Genomic DNA, 16,435 nt, shown 5'->3' with positions numbered 1-16,435 from the left:
GCATCAGCTTTGGCTAATTCTTTAAAAGCACTTGCAAGTTTCCAGCAACATTGGTTCTCTCCTAGAATCCATTTCCTTGCTTTTAACCTCGGTGACAAAACCTAAATTTGAACTCCTTATGACTTAAGGTAAAGCTGACATTAAAAACTAAGTTCGTGTGCTACTGAACTGCTATCCTCTCTGGAAATCAGGTGCTCAGAGACTGTTTCACAGCTATAATAAAGGTTTTGAATAGCAATACATTTATCATGCATTTATTAGCTATGCAGCTGCATATTTAGAAAGCTAATGATACCCTGGTAAAATGAAACCACAGTAACACATTCAACATCTGTATTTGTCTCAAGACAGCAAACAAGATTGATAATTTTTTGACTTGAGAGACTATCTACATTAAATATGACTTAGAGAGAACCTACTATAAGGTTGATAATTTTTTTAATTAAAGTCTTTAATTTTTAGGTCTGAACGGACAAAATTTAGTTTATTGTTTAGTACCATAAACAGAGAAACAGAATACTTGATTTGGTCCTTTGATTCCTGCTTTGCTTTTCAGCTCTAGAGAAACTTTAGACACACTGCGGTATTTTTCTTACCTTCCTGACTGAAAGCTCTTCCACCTGCTGTATCACAGTGAATTATGTCAGCACGTACCGATTATAAGTGACATTGGCCTGGATGGGTCAGATCAAAAGCTTTGTTATGCTTAAAGGACACCAGGTGGTGGTGGAAGACTCCTAAGTAGCATATTTGCATTCCTCACACTGTGACATTCATGTTGCCTTTCTCTTCAGGCTACCTTCTCTCCTTCGAGATCTGCACTGCTGAAAGTTTTGAGACATAAAAACAACAACAAATGGGTCTTCGAAAGCCTAGCCAGCATAAAGCCCTGTTTCTGACAGTATTCCCAAGTGGACACCAGCAAGAAGGGTAAGAGTGAGCCAAGCATACACAAGCGCTTTTTTCTGAGCAGTGTCACTGATGCCAGCCAGGTAACAGCGGTGTACTCCATATCAGCTGCACCATTCCCGGACACTCCATTTCCCAATCTGGCCATTAGAAGCTTTTAGTAAGCTTTACCAGACTACTGTTTTATGAAAGCAAAGTCTGGTACACATCTCACTCCACCAGCTTAAAACTAGGCACTGCCTTATTAACATATAAATTTGACCCACTCTAATAAAGTTGTTACAAACATCCGCATAAAAGTCCTTGTATTCACAAACTAGAAAAACCTATTTAGCATCTTAAGGAAACAGTGTCACTTTTCTGAAGGTTTCTCAACATGAGCCATTTACTTTCCCCCTTTTTTTGCTGGCTTTTATGCTAAACCCCTAATTTCCTAACTTCCTGTCCTGTTGGGTCATACAGTTCAGAAACAAAGGCTATTATTTCTACTTATAACATGACATTCCTGTAACAATGTGCCAATACACCACATAAGACTCCAAAGCCTCTGGGTAGTGTGATTGAAGAGTTTAACTGTAAAGGCATAAGGGCATCATAATTCAGGGCATTCACAAAACTTCTTAGATAATTGTGAACAACCCATAACACTAGCACAGCTACAGAAAGCTCTCCTACCTTCAGGACTTTGAGAGCAAGAAATAAAATCAGGTATATATTAACTGACTTTTCTCAACACTCAAAGCAAACAAACAAGTTCAATCTATGAGATAATTTTTTATTTCTGACAGTGAATTAAATAATTAAGCAAGAGGTAAATATCAGCACTTGACATTTTTTGCTTTTATAAAGAAATAATTAGGTATTCTCCTTAGATATTAGTTTCCATTTTCTAACAAGTGTTATGATTATTTTTTTTTAAGGGAAACACAATGTTTTTACTGTGATACACCACACATATTTGCAGGAGCTGAGTACCTTTTCACAGCCTGTTACAACTACCTGGCATAGCAGTGTCATTGGTATTTGCAAAGTTTCTTTTCATTTGGCACCTCCAGAGCAATACACAGATTCCCTGGAATAAGAACTGGAAACAGGAAAAAAATGCTACTGTTTGCAACTCTGCTTGCACGGGCCAGCAGGCCAAGAGATGCCGCTCTAATGAGAGTGCCTGGTAAAAATGATAGATTTCTGTATTAACTCTGTAGGTCTTAAGTTCAAACTCTGAAAGAGCATTTAAACCAAGGCAGTTGTTAGTAGCTCAAAAAATTTTTAATAGTTCACCTGTGTTCTGCACTCTATGGCCTGCTGCATTTCTTTGAATACTACAGATCTACAGTGCCTAACTATTATAAACTATAAAGCTTTCTTGTTACAGCTAGCTTCAAGCTGAAAACAAAATTAAAATCTCATCCAATAAAACTGATAACAGCAGGCCAACTGTTTTTATGACTAAAATGAAAAGCTTTATTCATATTGCAAAGCAGTCAGAGACAAGACAGGGTGAGCACCATTCTGAGAGGCTCTGCATTAACATAACATGAGGAGTCTCTGCACTAAAAAGCTGACAAGTCTAAATCATTTCAGGAATGTTTTTAGACGTCTAGGGCACAGAATCCCACAGACTGAAAGAATATTGGATAGTGCAGAGAAGAACAAGGGAGGAGAGAAGTCAAGTGAATCCACTGCTATACAGAAGCTAATTATTAAGCAGAATTCCCCCAGGAAGACAGTTTTCAGTGAAAAGACTTCAGTCAGTGCTGATTTAAAGCAACCACATGATTCAAAACTCATAGGTTTATGGTGAAATATTTTTCTGAAACTTCCTTAACAACAAAAGAGATCCAGAAATTCATCCTATTTTATAAACAAATACCATTTTCATAGTACCTCTAGTGTCTTGAAGACTTCCTCTACCATATTACTCTATATATTAAAGCGTTATAGCTACACCTTTCTTCATGTGATCAAACAAGCATTTATCTTCCTTCTCTGGAAGGAAAAAAATTGAGGATGAAAATGGTGAAAGAGATTCTTGGCCTTATCTGTCCACAGAGTGAAAAATGTAACCATCAAAGTGAAGTTCATTTAAAAAGTACCAAAGAAGAACCAGGGGGTAAGAGAAAAAGCCCATGAAAGCAAACATGTATGTGAACATGAACACACACATATGTTCTTATACACTGACTGCTATGTATCAGTAATAAACTGTCTGAAAAGCAATAAGGACTAACCTCCACATTTTAGTAAAACTGTGCATCAGGCTCACACAGCAAGGCAGAGCTGGAGGTTTGAGTCCATCCATTTGAAGGAGAAGGGCAGGAACACCATACAGAACCAGGTATTTCACATAAAAAAACAGTACTTGAGCTAGAGCCAGGCCACCTAAAAAAAAAAAAAAAAATACACATACTTTAAACAAGGCTTGAAATACTTTTAAAACTTGTTAATACTGACTACTTCCAAACAGCAATTATTCAAAGAACTAAGGCAAGCATCATCGGTTGATGGGATACACACTAGCTACTTTTGCAACAGCCACAGGACAAAAGCACGTGCACTTATGACATTAGGCCCACACACAAAATAATACCATCGTTCCAATATGAAGGCACGAGTATGCATCTCTAGTTCAAGCTTCAAAAAATCTCTGGACTGCGGGTGTTGCTACGAAGAAAATAAATACTGACTCATGTTGAGTTAAAATCAGAACATAATGATATAAGCAATGAACATGTACCAGAGGGAAAATAAAATTTATCTTTGTAAAAACAAACAAAAAAACAAATAACAAAAAAAACCCAAACAAAAAACAAACCACAAAAACCCAACCACTCTACAGTTTTTGCTCCAGAACAGATATAAACAATGGTTATCTTTGCAGCTTATCCTGACAGCCCCACAAACATCCCACATCCTGTCAGATTGAATCCCCAAAAACTACACCCTACAAGGTCCCTTCTGCTACAGTCAAGGCATAGAAGACTGGAACTCCACTCGGGATAATGCTTAAATCATATTTCAGTTTTTAAACCCACAGGACAAAGGTCTCCTTAAGGTGCTCTAGATGCCTGATTTCCAAAGGAGAAATTCAGGCAGTGTATTTGCTCAGAACTCAGCATCACGGCATGGCACAAAATGTAGCATCTTGCACAGGTGTGAAGTGAAAATCGTACATATTATCAGAGTTATTACTCATGCAAGTAACAACCTTTGAATGCATTATGAAAGAATATGATTCATATTAATATTCTAAATGCTTTCTGCTTAACAAAATGGTATTGACCAATAAACTAAGTAGAAATCCGGTAAAAAGCAGAAGTTGACACATTTATTGAAACTGCTGAGTTCACTCCTAAAAGACCCGACTTTGATGAACTTTTCCATCTGACTGACAACTGACAAAAGGAAAATCTCACCACAAAGAAGGGAAACTAAAATTACTATCCTTCAGTAGAGAAAAAAACCTAAAAAATGCAATTTTTATTTCTCCATGCTAGTGTTCTGCTTTCCCTCAGTCATATTAACTAATTTGACTGAAGTACTTTAGATATTTAGCCTAATTTTAAATCCTTCCAGCAGGTTTTCCTTGGAGACATAGTTTTCAATCTGACTGCAGCAGTACAAGTCCATGGATATATAAATAGCATCCCTTTTGCATTCTGCTGACTAATGAGTATACTATGGACAAAAACCAAAAGTTAAACATTAAAAATTCATCTACTGTATAGCAACCTAAAGTGAAATTCTGGCACCAATGATGTAAAATGCAAAACTTCTGCTGGCCTACACATGGCTAGGATTTTGCTACTACAATCCAACATTTTTAATTTTAATAGTATGATCCATGCACAAAATAGGAAACAGTTGTGACATACAAGATAAAAATTGATGTTAGAACAAAATACCAAGACATGAAGCTTATGGTTGTTTTTTACTTCAGGGGAGCAGCCATCTACTTTTCAATAACATATTCCCCCAGAGGGAAACAAACAATCAGAAGCACAATTTGGATACTAGCCAATTAGCTCCACATTAGATTACTGCTAAATCATCTATACCATCAACTTTCTGCTTTAATTCCCATCTCATTAAGCATCTAATTTCTTTTCTGGCAAATTTCATGGGAGAGCTGAACACCAACACCCACGCAAACCACTTACGAAGATCACAGCTGCCTGTGCAGTAGTAAAATTCAAAATCCTTTGGCTGTGTTTGATGGAAAGATATTTGGAAACAGACTTTCACTCTCTCGAGACTTGAAAATCAATACATTTGATTTTAAATACAAAGATGAAAGATTCTGAGTTCTCAGATACGAAGATATGCAAGTTTTAGAAAAATTTCACCCACCTCCAATAACAGACACGGAAGTTGTCATTACTGTAACTGGCAGACAGCACAGTAGCAGTGGTATCTTAAACACAGACATCCCATAACCAATCACTACCTGGCACACACGAGCCGTTCTGCAAATGGCAATTCTAAGAGCTACAATAGCAGCAACGCAAAGGTCCCTGTCAAAATACACAGATTAAGTTCTCATTGGTCTTGAATTCATCCCAAAAGTATGAGAGTTCTGGACACCCATGGAAAACCAAGGGCAAGATTCACAGCCACACACAACAGCTGGGCTGCATTGGTAACAGGCACAAGCTTTAAACCTTCTTGCATACCCGAGACATTCCATCTGCTTTGCATTTGCTCCATTCTAGCACAAAGCAGCCAGAATACACTGCTTCACCCGATTTAAAAACATGAAATCAAAAACAAGTTTAAGATCAATGCCAAGTTTCTCCAATTCATTAGCACTATAATGTAATTTGTTCTCTAGCATTTGATAGAAAGCTTAAGAACTTCTCCTCACACACGACCATTATCTGAAATTGGAAACAATTTATATATATATATATTAAAACACACCTAAGGGAAAAAGTATTGCCAGAATTATCTTTTCCCAAAAATAAATTTGTTCAAAGGATTCGGAGTCAAGGATAATTATTTTTTTAAAACAGAAATGTGTTAAGGGATAAAATAGTTAAAGTATCCAATCCTGACCCCATACACTTCAACAGTCAAGATGTTTGAAATCCCAGATTAAAGTAAATATCTTTTATAAAAGTTGGCACTTTTAATTTATCATCTTGCAATCCTCAAAACATTCTAGGTTTTCCTATGCTTTAAAACTGTATTTATAGACCTCCGAATATTTTCCTTAACCTTAAATTTACTGCAAAACTGCATTTCTTAAGTTTCATAGAGCTTTGTTTCAAGGATAATTAGAATATTCACAAGTTTTAATTTGTTTTAGTCTACATATTCTCAAAACTCTGCCTGGTATTTTTTTGACAGAAGTTAAAAAAATAGCAAGCAACAAAATATTTGGATCCAGGTATTACAAACCATACTTGGCATTTTTCTGTCCATAAACCATCACCAAAACTCATGGTCAACCGAAACTTAGAAGGCAATTTTATTATGAGCACAACATCACAACTTTACCCTTTTTGCAGCTACATTGACCCTATGACATTAATGACTGTAGATGCTTGTTTCTGTCAAGTATTAGGACAGGTTCCCCTAGAAAACAGGGAACATGCAGTCACATTTTAAAAGAGTTACTGACGAGTGGCAGAAGTCTAATAGGAAGCAGAGATTTATAACAGCTCAGAATCCGGGGCCATATTATCAAGCTCAAAATATCCCAGTAGCAAACAAGAAGCAAGAAACATCCTGATGTGTATGGAGCAGTGGTAGGAAAGTAAATACCACAGTGTTTGTCCCGGAGGCTAAGTGCTTATTTTTAGACAAAGCTGAATGGACATAAAGATCCCAGAATGAAATTACTTCCACAAGACTAAACTGAGATGTCAAGGGACAGACAGTTCTTCCTGGTTAAGGAAAACCAGAAGGTTTTTCAAGCACACACATGCCTTAAAGACACCTACATTGAATATTCCCAAGGGCTCTGAGAAACCCGGTCTAGTGGAAGGTGTATTTCTTCACAGTGGCCAGTATGGGGCTGTGTTTTGAACTTGTGCTGAACATGAAGTTGAACATGAGTTGATGAAAACACAGGGTCAGCAGGGCTTAGTGAGTCAAGGCCTTTTCTGCTCCTCATCCCACCAGCAAGGAGGCTGGTAGGGCACAAGGATTTGGGAGGGGACACAGCCATGACAGACGACATAAACTGACCCAAGGGATACTCCATACCATATGCTCATGCTTAGCATATAAAGCTGAGGGAAGAAGAAAGAGGGGATGTTCGTGGTGGTGGCATTTGTCTTCCAAAGTAACCATGGTGCATGGTGGAGCCCTGCTTTCCTGAAGATGGCTGAACACCTGTTTGCCCACAGAAGCAGTGAATTAGTTCCTTGTTTTGCTTTGCTTGCACATTCAGCTTTTGCTTTATCTATTAAACTGCTCAGCCCATAAGTTTTCTCAGTTTTATCCTTCCAATTGTCTTCCCATCCAACCGCAAAAGGAGTGAGCACCAGTGTGGTACTCAGTTTCTGTCTGGAGTTAAGCCACAACACACAAGTAAAAAAGGTAGTCATAGAAGTAGGTTAATTAACAATACTATCTGGAAGTTTCTCCTGCAGGAAAGATTAGAAAAAAAATTATTTTCCCAGACACACACTTCTTCCTCTAAAACAATTAACTACTCAATATTTTAGAAAATAAAAACTGACTAAGACTTCTGGTTTATGTTCATATTTCCAGTTTTCAAAACAGATATCAAGATGCCAAATATTTTATCATTTTCTCCCTATAATCTTGCAGGATGAAAGAAGTCTCAGATCACTCTTAGTATTTCATAGTGCACAGACACCTCATTTTAATAGCAAAACACTGCATGCTTCTTAAAATGAACTCAGAAATCCATTTTCTATCTATGGGTTTATCAGAAAAAACTGCAAACACATGAAAACTAGCACCCTACATCCAACCTACAAAGACTACACAACTAGGTCTCAGTTCCAAGGAGGAACTCATGTAACATGTTTTCTTCTAACTAATTAAAACATGGAATAAGCACTTACAGATTAAACTACTTGGCTCCATCTTGAACAGATCATATTCTAGACTGACTTACAGAGCACTCATATGAAAATACCTTTTTGAAGTACTAGAGCCTAGTTAATAGTTAAAACTGTGATAGTTAATTGACACTAACTTGTGCAAACTTCATTAGAACAAAAAATCAGCACATGGTTAAGACCAATACATTAAACCCACAGACCATTCACAACATTCTATAATACATGTGTACATCTCAGATGTATTTCTATGCATCACACACCTAGATTCCTAGTCAAATATATTTTCAGATATAGAGCTATCTATTAATACCCTGGACTAATCCAGTGCAACAATTGTATTAAACCACACATTTTCATGCAGAATTCTGGCTTTCATCATTCCCTATACCTTGCAAGACGCACATGAAGCTCTGCTCAGATGAGCAGAGATGAGTAGATGGTGTTGAATCACCATCACAGGATAAATGTGAAACCTCATAAGGGAAATATAGGCAGTGTTTTCCAATATCTGCCTTATCAGAATCAAACTTCACAAAGAAATGAACTAGCGACATACAACATTCATTTCGGTTTCTATATAATACAATGTACCCCAGCAGAGTGAATTTTACCATTTATAGTCTACATTGTTATAGTGAAGGAAAAAAAATCACTTGTTTCAATTTAAGCTCTTTCCGCTAATGCTATTGAGCTCCCCATTATATGTCAGTAGATTTGTCATTCTGCTACAGAAGCCTGAAGAACATATATTGAAAAGGATCACCAATCTACCTGTCTTTTACTCTTTTTTCTTTTCCCTGGCTTTATTACATACTGTATCCAATATTACTCAGTAGAACAGAACCACTTCTGATCTGGTCTAGTGTAGCTATTCCTCTGGTATGCTGCAGTTCACCAGGATACTGGACTGCTGGAATTCATGGTGGCTTTTATTCTTGGTGCCTGCAAATCTTCATTTTACAGTGTAAAATGTAAAGGCAGCAAATTAATCCAAATTAACTTTAAAAACTGAGAAGAATGATCTATCATGGTTTCCATTAATATGGCATACAGGTCTTCCTGCTGTGTCATTTTTAATTCTGAAAGCACGCCATTCTTTCAGACAATCTGACTGATGCTACCAGAATGAGATGCAGCACTGACAGAAAATCATGGAATTGCTACAAACATTGCATTTGATGCTCAGCATTAAAAAAGCACAAATGCCCAAATATTGCTCAATATGTCAATAGCTAACTATCCACAGACAAATATTTGTGAACATAGACACAGTGATTTGTGAATTCTGGAAAACGCTCACATTCTCCAAACAATGGCTTCCTGGGACCAATAAATAGCAGTTCTGTGCTTGCACAGCTGACATTTTTAAATTAACTCTGTGTTGAGGCATTAACATCCCTTCCACAAACTGAAGGGACAGAGAGATTTGGCAAACAGGCACACATTTGGATACAGCCGCATCGTATTCCTTATTCTGTTCCAAGCGTGGGACTTCGCATTTGGTTTCTGGAAAGCTACATTGCCTGGTATCACCTGGCTTTTTATCTAATTCCTAGCACAGAAGATCAGCTTTGCTGAGAACGATTTGAAACCAAGGTTCGCTGCAATGACAGGGGCATTACGAACAGCAGTTCTTAAAAATGAGGCACTCCAAGGAGAGCACCAAGGCCCAGCCTATGAGTAACCCTTAGTACTGTGCTATCAGGTGCTTATCATGTCTGGTGGGGGTCTTGGGGAGCAGTAATATCTTCTGCTGGAAAAGAGAGGTACACCATTGGACCCCACTGCATTGAAGGAATGCACAGGACAATACAGGAGTCACTGAAGAAACAAGTGTGAGATTTCACATGGATTTTGTGTTCTCCATCTCATACTATCTGGAGGATATGGTTGAATGCCTTCCCCAACATCCAGACAAGATTCCCACTGCCCTATACAGAGAAGACTAAAGAGCTGTGGATGATGACTGAAAACCATTTATATCTCAAGCTACCCAAAAGACTTAGCACTGGGAAATCAAAAAGCTCCTCTACTCAAACTCAGCTCTCACCACCTCCTCTTCCTCCATACCAAAGACTGACATCATTATTCTTGCTACCAAACACATTCCTTGCCACTGAGGAAGCAGAACACACCTGCATACTCAGTTTGAAATGACACTGTTTTCAGACCCATGTAATACAGCTTTTTGTTAATGCACGTGGCATAAGGTCTCCAGTACTATGGCCACAGTTTGCTGCAATATAAACATGCAAGTTTAAAGAATTATGTGCAGAATGCTGAAGGAAATAATTTAAACATGAGGAAGAATATGTGATAGAAGAAATTCTGACATCTGTTTGGCATGTGGGGATTTTGGTATTGAGTAGTGGAGGGGATACTCTGAAAACAGATCCATAGTATTTTCTTATTGTATTTAGTCCATGTAAGATGTGGCTGCAACAAGTTTTTTCTAATATCAAGGTCAGAAAGCCAGCAAAACGTCTTCAATGTGGAAAAAAAATTTAACAGTAGACTTCATACTTTCTAGCAGAAGAGCTTAAATAATGAATGTCCATTTTCTCTCCTAGTAGAGAAGTTCCTCTACATAACATGAAGAACAGCTTTAAGAAAGCTGCTGTTTTTCAGAGGACCCTCCAGTTAGGACTCCAACCATTTTTCATTTAAACCCCCTAAAATCCAAGAGGCATAGGGCAACAAGACGCTTTCTACCCATTAAAGGATTGATGCACAGAGGGATGCAACCTGCACTCTCTCAGGGCAGGTTGGTGACTATGTACATCCATAGCATACTGATCCACAGGGAAGGCACAGAAGCCGTCTTTACTGGCAACTGCCAGGCACAAGTTAACACAGGGACAATAGTAATCCAGGAAAACAGGAGTCACTGGGAGAGAAGTGAAGGTCCTACCTTTAGACAACTTAACATACACTGTCTCCACTCTTCCCAAAGCTGTTCCCAATTCCCAACGCTCTTATCACTCAGTTAATTGCTTTGAAACATGCCAGTTACGAATATAACCTGCATAAAGCAGCAATTAAAGAGACTGCACAGATACTTCAGTGACAGCAGTGTTTCCATCCACAGTACCACAAGAGTACTGGAAAGCATGTGCCACATGTCCTGGTCTGGGAGAGAACAGGGTTAATTTCTGCAGTAGCAAGGAGGGGACATGGCTAAGACGAAGTTATTCTATACCACCTCAGGTCAGTGCCAGGGGTGGGGAAAGGGACTCTCACTTCCGAGGAGAAGGGGGTCCTTCTGCTTGAGCAAGTGCGGTGGATGGAGCAGTGGAGTAATGCTGTTCTGCAGCCAAATGGAGAAGTTGGAGTGGCATGGATGGGGGTTGAGCTTCGCACTATCTCTTTTGTACACTTTTGTTATTAATATTGTGATATTAATACTGTTCATTTTTTTATTCCATTGCCATTTCTAGTAAATTGTTCTTAACCTATGATCTTTGCCTTTTGGATCTCCAACTGGAGAGGGAAAGCAGCACATTGTTTTAATGGGAGTACTAAAGTGGAGAATACCATTCCTAAACCACAACACACATCATTATTTACTCAAGAGATAGGCTTCATCTATCCAGATTACATAGCCAGTGAAGAGACTGAAGGATACTCATTTGAGAAGCAAAAGGTGAAGCAAGGCTACAATATCCTCTGTGCCTTTAAGACAGTACAGTAATATGTGTCTCAAGGGACACCAAACAAAAAACCCAGTTGGGTTATTTGGGACAGAAGGTAATTTCCTGTAGAGAGGGAGAAAGCTCTCCTCTGCTCTGACTTCGACCTGCTCACACAGAACAAAACAAACAAAAAAAACCCCACCAAATCGGAAAAAAAAAAAAAAACACAAACAAAAAAAATTATATTAACAGTAGCTAATGCACATGAACAGTAACATTGAAGACAGTTTGCACCCTTTTTACAGTAAAATACACAGGCATCAAAACCATATATGCACCACTTTGGTATGTTGCTGCTTGTATAAACTCATGTGCCTATAATTCCATTCACACAAGAGAAAATATTTCTCTTACTGCTGGGTAATTAACATTCTCCCAGCTATTATTTTTTTTCTTAATTTTATACCTGTGTGCCCTCAACAATATTACTTTAGGTCACTTTAGCATTTTTGCTTTACACAGACATTAATGACAATGTTGTACATTAGCATTTTTAAACAAAAACTATAAGTCAGTCCGGGTTTAGTTTAGGGTTTGTGGGGTCTTTTATTTCTTTGCTGTCTCACCTCACAGGAACACCACACAATGATGTAGATCACAACTATAGCTTCACACTCACGAGGTGTCGACTGACATTACCCTTGGATGCTGAGAGTAAAATCTCACAACACTGTTGTCTTTACCTGCGCTACTGGCATTTATTGCCCATTGTTCAAAGTCATCCTGGAAGAAAAATGGAGGAGCACATATAACCTCCCTGATTACAGGTAATTGCAGAACAGTCTCACAGTCTTTCTCCTAAGTTTACCAGACTATCACAGCAGCCAGGCATTGTGGTAAGGGTAGATGCTCTGTGCTTCTTTGAAGCTGCTGTAGTTAAATATAAACTACAGAATTAACAAAACCCATTAGTGCAGAAAGGCTTATATAGCATGTGGTTAATCCTCCTGAGTCAAGAGCAGGATGCTTCCTTGGTCTCAAGGCTCAGTTACCTGATGTAACTGGTTTTAATAAAACAGAATGCAAAATAACAGAGGTGTTTGGCTCTGTACAAGAACTGGTGTAGAAGCATGGTAAGATCCATAAGGGTCCAGTAAGATTTAAAGTATTACTAGTACCCTTATTACTCATATATTGGTGGTTCCCTAAAGCAAGTCACAACAGTGGCCTACAACTGGTTGTAGTCTAAGGAGTCCTCTATAACCATTGTCATTGTGTTGGGTCTGGGATGGAGTTTGTTTCCCCCATGGCAGCCCTCACGGTGCTGTGCTTTAGTGGCCTGGAGGGGTGTTGATGGCACACCAGTTTTTTGGCTACTCCTGAGCACAGCACCGGTGCTGGGGCATTCCTTCTGGGAGAGAACACAGGTAGGCCAGCTGACCCAGGCTAGCCAAGGGGATATTCCATACCCTATGACACCAACTCAGATACAGAGGCTGGGGTGGGGAGGTGGGGCATTCACTGTCTCCAATGGCTGCCTGCTAAGAAACCCTTGTGCGTGCTGAAGCCCTGCGTCTCGGGAAGGTGGCCAGACATCGCTGCTGACTGGGAAGTAGAGAATAAACCTTGTCATTTTTCACTTTGCTTTTGGATGCACAAGCTTTTGCTTTAATAAACTGTCTTATCCCAATCTACGAGTTGTCTTCCATCTTTCTCTCCCCTTTATGGCTGGGAAAGGCAGTGATCGAGCAGTTGGATGGGCATCTGGCATCCAGCCAAGGTCAACCCACCACTGTGATAAACACGCAGAAAAAACACTTTTAGTGACCAGCTTCTGCTTCAAAATCTCATCTGTAGTATATTTTAAACAGCTGCTTTCAATATGAAGAGGAATCTCAGTGAGTATGGTTACATTTGGAATACATCTCTCCTAAAAGCAGGGTCTCCACAGGCAACTCATTAAAATATAGTCATTTGACTTGAAGTCAGACAGCTTTTCAGTCCAAACTTGCTTTAATACTGGCTTTCACCATCTGTTGCTTTGAGGTATTTTCACCTTTTCTAATCATCTGTTCAAAATGCATTTTAATTTTCAGGATTACATACTTTTTTTCATCAAATAAATATACAGCCTACAATGTTGTCTGTGAAGTAACTCACCCTCAGCTCCCCTTTAAAATCAACATTGGTAGTCTTGAAAGGAGGGAGGAATCCACCAGTAGCATCACAGCTGGAATATTTCATGCCTAGCTCAGTAGCCTTGCCTGCCTTATCAAGTGGCCAGCTTTTTGTCACATACACAAACACCAGGAGTGAACAGATTTAATTCATCAATGAATTGACACTTACATCAGAAAAACTCAGAATCCACTTTCTAAACAGTGAATGAGTAAGGAATAGAACAAACAATGAACCACAGAGGCAAACCTCTCACTTTCTTGCTCTCCATTTGCCCTTGCCCTTTTTTAGATATAAAAATCATACTGAAATATATATTGTTTATTTATGCACCTACAGATAAGCACAGAGTGCACACGTTGCCCTCTGCTGACCAGAGTCCAATGCACAGGTATCCTCCAACACACACTTCATAGGTAATCTTCAACAAATGCTGGACAGGACCACACCAGAGTGTATATTATGGTGTAATATCCCTGGTGTAAGAGACACCTCCTTCAATTCAGGAATCACGAAGGCTTTTTCAGAACCCAGTTTTAAGGTCTGGAGTTTCTTTTGTTCCTCCTACCTGGTGATACACATAGCTGGGAAGGGAAGGGGGGTAGGAATCAAATGGACTACATATAACAGTTATTTACATACCATCACCCAAAGCTCTTGCTGGATTATGCTGCATTTATCAGCACTTTTTCCTCACAGTTGGGCATTTTACTGAAATACCAGGGAGACTGAGCAAGGGCAGAAGTGGGGGAATCCAAGCAGGAAAACATAACTGCAAGGTACTGACTGCTACTTCCAGGTCACTGTATTTCCAAGTCCTTCCCTCTACTAGTTTCATGAGTTCTGTCATTTTTACTTTTCAACATGAATACAAACTAGAAACATCAATCAGAGGGAGATCAATAATAATTAACATCTCCCCTCCTCCATCCCCACACTAAAAAAAAACTCTTTTAAGTGTCCACTTCTATGACTCAAGGAGGAGAAACACTTTAGACCACAGTTTAGACATACTTTAGACTGAAAAAAGTATAGAACATTTTTAATTTAGGAAGCAGCTCAGTAACATTCAACTAAGCTTATAGAGAGCCTACATGTTATATTATGAGTCTGTAGAGCACCTCTCTGGCAGTGGCTGGCTATAATGTGCTATTCATAAGCATCTACAGACAGACATAAAAGAGAAATAACTGAGGATCTTGAAGTGGGAGAGAAGGAAGATTTCTGCTATTGTGTCTATACTCACCCAAGGCCCAGTATGATGCAGATTCCAAAGGCAGAGCACTACTGTAGAGAGCATGGATATACATGAGATGAATCATCAGCTCAGCCAAGCACCACCAAAAGAAAATACGAATTATGCCCACGATTAAGATGCTGAGATTACTCTTCACACTGAAAGCTTCTTGTCTCCTCATCTGCAGAAAAAACGCAAAGAGGTTACCCATCACATAACTGACTGTTTTAATCAAAATACTCATCCTGAGAACTTTTTGACTACACCATTTGGAAATTCCTCCAAACATATTCTTGAGAAAAACCAGCCTCTCCAGTCTCAAACTCAGTAAGCCATAGAAACCAACAAGAAGCCAAACACAAATACACTGCACCAAACTGTTGTAGGAAAGGTCAAGTGCTGTTAACCTGAACAGAATCCAGACACAAGACCTAAACTCCTGTAATTTGATCAACCTCTATAGATAATCTAAAGAGATTAAAGAAACCACAGCTATGAAGGTTTTCCAAGCAGCAGCCCTTTCAAACAGAGAGACCATGACTGCTTGCTCTTTAAATACCTCCAACTTTAACAACTCCAGGGAATTGATTACTTGAAGACAGTTCTTAATTTTTCCCCTGTTGCACTGCCCAAGACCTACATGACATGATGAGCAAGTGGAAGTGCAAGTTAAATACTAGGTAAGACAAGGTTTGCAGTTGACATGCTTCTCAAGATGCCCCAAACTCTTACACTGCTGAACTACAGTAAACACATTGGCATATTATTATTGCACCTTCTTTCTGCAAGAAAAGAGAATAGGATCAAACAACAGAAACATAGGATTGCCTAAAAATAGTCATTTTGTATACCTATTACTGTGTGCAACATTTCCTTCTCCAGTCTCTAACTGGCCACCAAAAACGCACATACAAGAGAAGTAACTAACTCATCTCCATGGACCCTCAATCACAGGCATGTAGTACAGCCAACATGCACACTCTTTTGGAGGGTTTGTTTGTACCAAGCAGATGAAAGCTCGGAGACCACCATTTTATCACAGGGATTTGCACAACAAGCCTCCAACCCCATGACTAGAACTGCTATGACTTGCTTCAAGCCAGAAATTCAGCAAGGCCACTGATCAAGTGTCAGTACCTCATTTTTGCCTAGCAGTGGATACCAATTGTCAGAACTGGTAGTACACTCTTTGGGACATACAGCAGTTTCACTGTCTCCAACTCCAGAACTTCCACTTTCCAGTGTGTTCAGCAGGAACCCTCATCTCAGTCTCAGCTTCATTTAAAGGGTTCTACGAGTGGTCTTCTCAAATAGCAGCAATAAACACACTCTGTATCGTGCACTTTGAATCAACTGCTGGGCACTGCAAACTTTGAAACCCTTTTCCAACTAATATGGAAAGCAATAAAGAAAGAAAATACGGAGTTTTCCGCTGCCAC

General features: G+C 39.0%; 1 protein-coding gene across 1 annotated transcript in view; it reads right to left on the bottom strand.

The window, feature by feature from the left end:
- Nucleotides 1-16,435, bottom strand: part of HHAT (hedgehog acyltransferase) — a gene marked incomplete at its 3' end in the record, with an annotated part of 87,313 nt that overhangs the window by 64,769 nt on the left and 6,109 nt on the right. The window contains exons 7-8 of the mRNA XM_027893523.1: nucleotides 15,006-15,177; nucleotides 3,141-3,291 (exon numbers count right to left, since the gene is read on the bottom strand). Coding sequence (XP_027749324.1) covers nucleotides 3,141-3,291; nucleotides 15,006-15,177 — 323 coding nt within the window. The remainder of the gene's footprint in view (nucleotides 1-3,140; nucleotides 3,292-15,005; nucleotides 15,178-16,435) is intronic.

The sequence above is a fragment of the Empidonax traillii genome, unplaced genomic scaffold (genome assembly GCF_003031625.1).
Source record: "Empidonax traillii isolate 1590-97213 ecotype Southwest subspecies unplaced genomic scaffold, ASM303162v1 scaffold391:size1093220, whole genome shotgun sequence".
Lineage (NCBI taxonomy): Eukaryota > Metazoa > Chordata > Aves > Passeriformes > Tyrannidae > Empidonax > Empidonax traillii.
Note: the sequence above shows the minus strand (reverse complement) of the source record. Positions and strands in the feature narration are given on the sequence as shown.